This window comes from Antrostomus carolinensis, unplaced genomic scaffold (assembly GCF_000700745.2).
Source record: "Antrostomus carolinensis isolate BGI_N321 unplaced genomic scaffold, ASM70074v2 scaffold22558, whole genome shotgun sequence".
NCBI lineage: Eukaryota > Metazoa > Chordata > Aves > Caprimulgiformes > Caprimulgidae > Antrostomus > Antrostomus carolinensis.
Genome location: NW_010335394.1, coordinates 9,349 through 18,428, shown reverse-complemented (window position 1 = coordinate 18,428; position 9,080 = coordinate 9,349). Strand labels below are relative to the sequence as shown.

Below are 9,080 nucleotides of genomic sequence, written 5' to 3'. Positions count from 1 at the left end.
CATCCTCCGTCAAGGACAGGCTGAAGGAAGGTGGAAGACAACTCAAGAGAACACAATAGAGTTTTTCCCAGATAAAACAAGTGAAATTAGCTTTAAAAGTTCACAGTTAACACAGTTACCAGTGGTATTTCCCAGCCAACTACACTATTTCAGAAGTTGGATGTGCAGATTTTTGGCCAGAATCCTGATGTGAACTTTATCTGTCAGCATACCACGTTGACAGAAAGTCTAAGTAGATTCTTCTTCCTCCCCCTGAAATCCAAAGCGTTCCAACCAAAGACTGTGGCTTTGGCTCATCAGTTGTTCTTCCCATCTGGGAGGCTGTCATATGTTGAATGCTTTGTTTTAAAGCAAAAGCTTCTTATTTCTTAAGTTTATGTTGTGCTGAGAGATTTTACTAAGAAAACTAGAGGTCAACAATGAACTATTCTGAACAGCCAGCCAACAACCACAACATTCATGGCAAGTGAAAGAGAGCTGTGAGAGATTAGAGACAAACTATTGAGCTACACCATGCTAGGTCATCAAAGCTTTTAGGGGAAAACAACCCTTGTAATTTCTATAGCTACCTGCTGTAACTGTTCACACAAAGCTTATTTACAAGACTTGGATGCTGCTCTCACTTCATTATCTAATGACTGGAATTCAACAATTCTCTCCCTGGACAATCCAAGATCTCTCTCTTCAACCAGTTGTGAACATTTAACAGAAAAAATAAAGCTTTTAATTAATACATGTGCTTATATGCTGCATCTAAATAACAAAACAAAGCAATAACCATTACATTCATAAATTCAGCACATGTAAGTTTCATAAGTACACACTGTTGATTCACATTTATTACCAATAGAATAAACTGATATAATTCTTATACTTAAGATGTAAAACTCTTCCAATTCCACAAGTCACTCCTAGGAGGACAGCAGCACATTCCCTCTAGTCCTGCTGACAGCTGCTGCAAGGATTACCTCATTCTCACTCATTGACTCTTTGCACAACACAGGGCAATGGAGAAGGACAAAGGAAACCCAGGTTTGTCACATGACAGTTGTGGCAGCAAGTGGATAATTTCAGTGTAATTAAAGTTTCTTTCACTTTCTCAATCCAGTTTCCTATGTTAGTATATTAACAACAGTCCAAGCTTTAGGCTTTACAACAAGAAGTTATTGCTATTGCCTGTTTTTAGCTTTAAGTTCACCTGCAGTCATCCATATTCCCATGATGTCCTACCCATACCAGAAATGGCCAGTGAGAGATCCAAAGTCAACCCACCCTGCGCAGGAGCATCTCAATACAACAGTCTGCTACTGACAGCAAGTTTCTACAATACTGAAACATTTGCCTGTTTCTCCATAACTTCACTTTTTTTAGTAATTAACCATTACTTCTTCTGAATGATAACTCAGAAATGGGATTTCCCTTCTATTGTGGACACTGTCCTTCATCTGTTGGCTTGTTACCATTACACATAGAACAAAGCAAAGCACAAAAGCAAAGGAGAATCTGAATCTTGGTGTTCAAAGGACACAAAGCCCACTCAAGGGCAAGACAAAACCCTGCTCCAGTTTATAAAAGTAGATTTAAGATTTGCTTGCAAGCCAACCTACCAACTTCAACAGGAGTTGGGATCTGCCAGATCAGGTGCTCCTGGGGTAAAAATGCATCATTTCATCAGCAGAGATGAAATTAGATTTTTTTTTAGAAATCTTTTAGAATTAAGAATTGTCAAGATTGTTTAAAGCCTTGGAAGTCTTCAGATTTTTTTCCCTAACTGCTTATGTAAAAAACAGATATTACCCTACAAGAGAAGCATTAACATCACAGGGAAAGGCTTCTCCTAAGTGCAATAATATAGAGATCACTGTTGCCATTGACCAAAGTGTGCAGCCCACCTCCTCCCAGGATCCGTTATAGTTTCAATACACAAATTAAACCTTTCCAGCTTCAGTAGAAGGTGCAACAGTTCTGTGTCACATGCCAGAGCCTTAAAGAAAACACTGACCAAAATCATGATGTATTTCTGAAGAAAAAGAGCAACAAAGCAACAGGCCCTCAGTAAAGGAAAAAAGTAAAGGCTCACTGCTCCCTAAAACCAAGCCCTGATACACCTATTTACACCTATTAAGGACACAATAGAGAATCACTTTATGGAAAGAACATTTATTTTTGTTTCAAAACTTGTGATCCATAGAAATACAATAAAATCAACATGTACACAAAACTTAAAAAAAACCAACCCCTTTGGTTCAAAGAAATATTTAACATCTAAATCTTCTGAGGTACAAAAGGCACAAGACCAGGCACCCAAACACACCGAATCTCCCACAGCACTGTTTGCACCACTACTACAGAGAAAGTTGGGAGGGCAGAAGGCAGGTCAAAGGAGGATGGCAGGGGCAGGAGGAACATGGAAAGAACAGCAACCAAAACACAAGTATGTGTACAATGCCATTTACTTTCTTTCTTTCACAGGTGTTACATATTTTGTTGTCCTTTTTTTTGGGGTAAAGTGCCAGGACTCTTGGAGAAAAAAAAAAAAAGATGGATCATTTCTTAGAAATGAACTGGAAGAACAAACAGTAGAAAAGGAGACAGAATCAAAGGCCAGCAGCAGGTTGGGTTTCAGTCAACTTCTGTTCTCCCACAAGGTCTTAAGAATTCATTTCCTCTTTCGTGAAACCATTTGTTCGAAACTGTGGAACAAGGATGCGAAATTAATTACCACCATGTACCCAGTGCGTGTATCACCACAACCCAGATGTTACTCCAAGTAAAATCTCATCTCTCAGTCTGAGTATCCCTGCCTATACCTCTCTACCCATCCAATGGGAAAGACACAGGAAGATTCAAAGGGTTGGGAAAGGATCTTTCCTGTTGTACAATTCTGGGGCCAACAGTAACAGAGCAACATATTCTGGGTCTGGTATCACTTATGCTCTGGCACTCCAGGGGAATACCTTGGAGTCCAGGACAGATGGGTATGAGAATGGGTGACAAGAAGCTTGAGAAGCTTTCAGCAGTTAGCAAAAATTCCCAGCATCTAGACATTCCCAATTACCTTACAAGGAGCCCTCCTCCTTTTGTACTTAAAACTATATTCCTTTGTAGGAACAGACCTGATTTTATCTCATCAGGTGATAATTCAAGTCACCCTGATGCTGATCCACTACACAAAACCAGTGTCATTCTTACACACTTTGTGCTGTTGTTGACACAAAAACTCACTAGAAAAGCTCCAGCTGAACAATGTGGCTGCTTAATATGACATGATACTGATGGTACAAGTTTTCATTACAGCCAAATGACTCCAGCAGCTAAAATAGCAACAGCCAAGTTATTAAATATTGTTGTAAAGGTTCAGTTTATCACCAGCTTTGCGTATACATGACTTCCTTCAGGATTTGTTCCTAAAGGAGTATTACTTACCCCATTTACACCCTACTAGCACTGGACAAGCCGCATGCCTCGTTCTATAATCACCCTCGCCACTTCTGAAAAGATTGTACCAAAATACTGCTGTGCCCTGAAAAGTGAAATCAGATCTGGATTAGTCAGAACCTAGTCAATATAATTAATTATTCAGGTTACAGTAAGTGGGGGGGGTAAAAATGCCTATGAACTCAGCTGCAGGTTCTTCTGAAGCACTTTAACAGAGGCCACCACTGACAGCACATGAAAACCACCCCTTAGTCTCACTCCCATTAATTCAGTCACACTCAGAGTAGAGAGGAGTTCTACCTGGACACAAGGTTTTTTTGTTAAAAACAGCTCCACACTGAAACTGTTCCCATTATACACTGTAAAGCACAGGAAGCTGCCCTGCAGCCTACCAGATCAGCTACAGCTGCCTTGATATACAGCAGCCTGTCAATCAAATTGCTGTGAAAAGTACTTTGTCACATTAATTGACTTTTAAACAGATGCAGGACTGTATTGAGGATGAGACAGTAACAGGAGAGAGGAGAAATGAAACAGAACACAAACAGGCTTTACCTTCTTGGGCCATATTGCTGCCCCAAAATCTGGGAAAACTGTAGCTCCTCCAGCTTCTACATCACTCATCTGAGAAAACAAAGTCCACAAACTCTGTCCATTGACAACACTTTTTGTACATGCAGCCCCACAAGCTAAAGTGCCCCAAGCCCTAAGATTAGAGAGGGATTTCTACTTGCACCTCTGTGGAAGGCACTGATGAGGAAAGGATGCATTTCAACCAGCACAAACTGGAAAATAAACAGTATCTGCTACTGAAGGCTTTTATTTCAGCTGAAGGCTTCTGTTCAGCAGTTATCTAGATTATATATCATCAACTGCACCAACAATTAGCCACAAGGAGTTGTGTACCTTGCAGTGTTAATAAGCTAGCACTCTAGAACAAGGGAGAGGACTTCAGAGTAAGTTGGTTTCAAGAATTTCATTCCAGTTTATGATCCAATTAGGAAAACGAGTGTCTTGTTAAACCACAGGTTTCTTCATAAATTGAAACCATGTCTTTGGAACTGATTCTCATAATTTAATTTATGCATCTTGGTCAACCACTTCAAAAACTACACAAGCTATTAGAAAACCTCACTTCCTGCACTGTTTCTATGCTGTTCATCAGTGATGTTCCGTCACTGCAAGTGCTTTATCTCAAGTTTTATTTAATATATACAGCTATATGACTGAAGAAAAGCATGTTTCTTTACACTTTGCCCTTTTACACTGGAATGATTTTAACCCTATTGAATTCAACAGTAATGATGGATTCACTAGAAATTGTAGACTTGATCCAAAACCCAAAGTTCCTAGAAACACTCATTAAAAACAAAGTCTTTCCACTGATTTTTTTGAGTGAGTTTTTGATTAGCTTCTAATTAAAAAACCAAATGAATCAGATCCAGGTCTCAGCAAATTTAAACAGCAGAATTACTATTAATACATTCCCCCAGTCCCCACATTCTCTATTGTAACTTGGATTTCTGTTTAAAGTAGATGTTATTACCACTCTGGTGTCCTCCTGCTTGGTACCTACAATAAAAGGGCATAAGATGCCAGAGGTGCACAGGTTTTTGTCCCTTCCAACTGGAAAGCGTGAGCATGCAACTTTGCAAGTTAATAACCTAGGTCTTAGCAACACAACCACTCTTTTTAGTAAGGGTGTTGGAACACTTATGGTATGTTCCACATGGGACAAACAAAAGTGGCCTTTGACCATGTACAACTGGCAGAGAAGGTGTCTATCATTCAGTCTAAATCAAGGCTTGTCCAAAAGTCTGAGAAGCAAACAAAATACAGACAATTTAAAATTAAAGCCTCTTAGCAGCAGGTTATTTCACAGCTACTTATCTTATTCTGATTCTTGTTTCAGAGATTGGGGGATTGGACTAGACGATCTATGGAGGTCCCTTCCAATCCCTAACATTCTGTGATTATTTCCTCCTCCACTGTATCAAGTTGAAAGTACTTCTGGTTGTGTTTGGAGCTGCATTTCACACTCAAAATACCAGCTCAGTTATCAACATTTTGTCACAGAATTTTAAATTTGAAGTTGTACCACTTACAAGTCAGACACAGTAGATTAGGTGATCCTAACTACTGAAATAGTAAGTATAGGTTGGTAGATTAAAATATTGTCAGAAGACTCCTGGGAAAACATTAGGCCACTCTAACTTGTGGCAGTTGTGATTCCAGTGTACATGGTCTGGAGGCTGTATAACACATGCAACTAATGAATCTTTCCAATTCTGCATTTGTAACCCAGTTGCACTGAGTTTATGAGCTATGTCTCCTCCATTTGCTGAAGTGACAGCTCTGCCAGAGGAACTCCAGCTTTGACAAACAGCTACAATGGAGGCTGACAGACCACAACATCAAGTGCTGTCAAATAGTGGTGGAAGAACATGACCAGCTCGCAGTAAATGTCTGGAAGTCAAGTTCTCAAACAGCATACCATGTGAGGAGCACCTCAAGCACTTGCCTTTGAGAAATAAGCCAAATTCTCCTCTCCCACTAACAGGAACCCAATGAACTCAAAGATTTAATAGTAGAGTGGCCAAAAGGGAAAGCTGGGCCCTATATTCCAATTTTCTGTTGTGCAGTTAAATACCACCAGAATTCTGACAACTGAGACAGGACAGCACCTGATGCTGCAAGGATAATGAAATCCCTGCTTCCAGATGCCAGGGAATCTCTACAAATAACCAACCACACAAGCTGTAAACAAGATGCTGCTAAAGTTACACTCAACACAGAAAGGATCATCATACTTACATAGTTTAAAAAAGTGGCCACACGATTTCCAGTCCCTAACCGCTTGAAAGCATCTGGCTCATCTTTCTATAAAATTAAATGAGAATAAACTGCAAACTTCAAGCTCACAGACAGCAGACAAACAAGGTACTTACATAGTTAAGAAACGTCGCTAGCCTATTTCCTTCCGATTTGAGTGTGCTGTCAAAGGGTCGCTGTAACAGACAACAACTTTAACCCACGTTCCAAACAGGCTCACACTAGTGTTACACATGGGGAGCTCTGCACACAGATCCTCAAGCCCCATTTCAAAGAGTTGGAATAGAAAAGGGGATGATTGATACAGGGCAACATTAAAGCCATCACAAGTTGCAGCCAGGGTGCATAACTGCATGCACGTAGCACTTGGATGCTGTAAGGAGAAGCAGCACTGAAGCAATTCTTAGGGCAGAGCAGAGGAGATGTTTTCAGGGCCTGTGGCACAGATGTTATCCAAGTAGAGTTAACAGGCCATTACCATCCTGCACACTGATCCAAAGTCAACAGCTGAGGTGAATACTAAAGTCATCTTCAGTGGGCTTTAGATAACACACTAGCTTCTCGTAAATGTAAAAGTGACTCAAAGAAATACTGTCATGAGAAGGGAAACTGCATTATTTTTATTTTGACAGCAGGCAAAATTGCACAATTGCAATAATCAACTTCTTTCAGGTGGCTGCCAGTCTAGGACTAAGGACCACATCAAAAAGATCAAATCATCTTTACTCTGCAGGAAACATTTGGAGTTTCATTTGTTGAAGTATGAGATCACATGGCTGCCAGTTTAGAAGCAGAAAGAACATCTACAATACCAATGTGTGTCTCCACCCTTAATAAAAATGCAATTAAAAGTTTACATTGCTAACAGGAAGTAATTTCAGCTAGGAGAAATTAAGGTGCACTCTTCTACCCAAAACCAATAGTTTTTAACATTTAAGAATAAAATAAACAGTATTAGAAAAGACAAACAGCAAGGAAAACCACAGCCAGCATCTCTACGATGTTGGAGTTCAATCTACTCAAAGTATATTTCAAGAAATAAAAGGTCTTTCCTGAAATGGATTCATAAAAAAACCCTCAAGACTCTTGCATCTGCATAAGCAAATTCAATCCAAAAGAGCCAACACAAGAGCACTGAGATATAGAAGATTCCCTTGTCCAGTCACTCACTTCTGGACTTTAATAGCAAAAGACTTCTCTAACTTTTGAGCAATCAATAAAATACCAAAGTTGTAATATGCAGCTATTAAAGTGTCTCTATTTGAGAACTGCAAGGGAACAAAAAGCTGCCAGGCTCATCAGGAGACAGGGCAGCACCTCTGTACTTCAACACTGAGATCTGTGACACACAGAGAGCCTGGAGGACCAGCCCTAGACTATGGCAGATCCTGCGACTGCCTTGCCTTCACTGGTGATTGCAGCCAAGGTTATGTTCCAAGTGGAGCTCTGCTCCAGCTGCAGAATCCAAAAGTAATGTCCACACTGGCCAATTTGATGGCTGAGGTCCTCGAGTTCAAAGGCTTTGAAGAGGATTTAAGAGCATTTGCTCAACTTGGGAAACCAAGCAGTCAAAGTTAACAGGAAAATTCTCTCGACGGGCCAAAGCTAACGAATAGGAGCTTCCAGTGTTGGAGTTCAGGATTTATTTATTATTATTATTTTTTTTTTAAACAGTGGTAAGTTGGGTGGCTTCAATTCTGCACTCAATTATTGGGTTATGCTCTGGCTGCAGCAATCCCCTCTTCCAGGTAAAACCACTGGGGCAGCCTGAATTAAGCCAGATTCCATTGAAATGCCATGGTTCTACTGGAAACCCAAGGCATCAGATGGATTTTATATGTGAAATTACCAGACACTATCACTCTTCAATATGACTGAGCTGGTTTAAGGTAACAATTAAGAACCTGTTCCTCTTTTCTCCCCACCTGCAGCAAACTAGAGCTGTTCTCTGCCAGGTAGAGCCCTCTAGTGCCTACTACAGCTCCAGCACCCACCAGCTTCAAGTTCTCCTGAACACCAACCCAACAAACCCTCTTCAGACTCTAGAAGTTGCAGCCACACTAAGGGTTTTTGTCATGAAGAAAAATCTTCATGACCCATGAAGATTTCCATAATGGCTACTTTTTATTTTCTGGAGGGAGGCAAAGGGATGGATGTCTCCTGCTCAGCCAGCTTCTGCAAAGTACTTTAAAATATCCACCAAAGGAGGACTCAGACAACTTTGCTGAACTCAGAAGCCTAATGGAACAACACAGACTCACAATCCAAGGCTCGTAGACCTCAATTTCTCAATAAAGGAATGGAAAGAGACTATTCAAGTGCTGCACGACTACTTTTTAGTGTCTCTGTACTGTGCAAGGAACCAAGGTGACAAAGATAAGCAGGCAGTCAGATTTGTTCATTGCTCTCTTGAGCTTTCAGCATCACAGGAGGCAGTGCAAAGGTTTGCCAAAGGTCATAACCCATCCCATGCAACAGGGCTATGCATTAAGTGTTTTCCCAGAAAATAGTTTCAACAGTTTTCTCTCAAAACAAACTGTTCCCCTCCCCACCCCCCATCCTCACTTTACTAAGAAATAATTGAAAGTGCAATCTTACCCTAGAAAAATCGAAGTGTGGCTCATACTGCCCTCCCATTCCATAGTTGGCAACCTGGAGCATGGAAGAAGAAAGCACAAACACCCGCTGAACTGCAAGTGATTGCTGCAGAAGATACCATTTGCTCTCAGACATCCAAAACACGCTTTGAGAAACAGAACTTTGTGGCAAGATTGTTATCTAGAGCACTCTTAACTTCTCTTTAGATTGCC

General features: G+C 40.5%; 1 protein-coding gene across 1 annotated transcript in view; it reads right to left on the bottom strand.

Annotated features, from left to right (window-relative positions):
- Positions 1-2,150: 2,150 nt before the first annotated feature.
- Positions 2,151-9,080, bottom strand: part of P4HA2 (prolyl 4-hydroxylase subunit alpha 2) — a 16,224-nt gene continuing 9,294 nt past the window's right edge. Inside the window, exons 6-10 of the mRNA XM_010174533.1 lie at positions 8,869-8,922; positions 6,387-6,446; positions 3,994-4,062; positions 3,427-3,523; positions 2,151-2,693 (exon numbers count right to left, since the gene is read on the bottom strand). Coding sequence (XP_010172835.1) covers positions 2,623-2,693; positions 3,427-3,523; positions 3,994-4,062; positions 6,387-6,446; positions 8,869-8,922 — 351 coding nt within the window. The 3' untranslated portion in view covers positions 2,151-2,622. The remainder of the gene's footprint in view (positions 2,694-3,426; positions 3,524-3,993; positions 4,063-6,386; positions 6,447-8,868; positions 8,923-9,080) is intronic.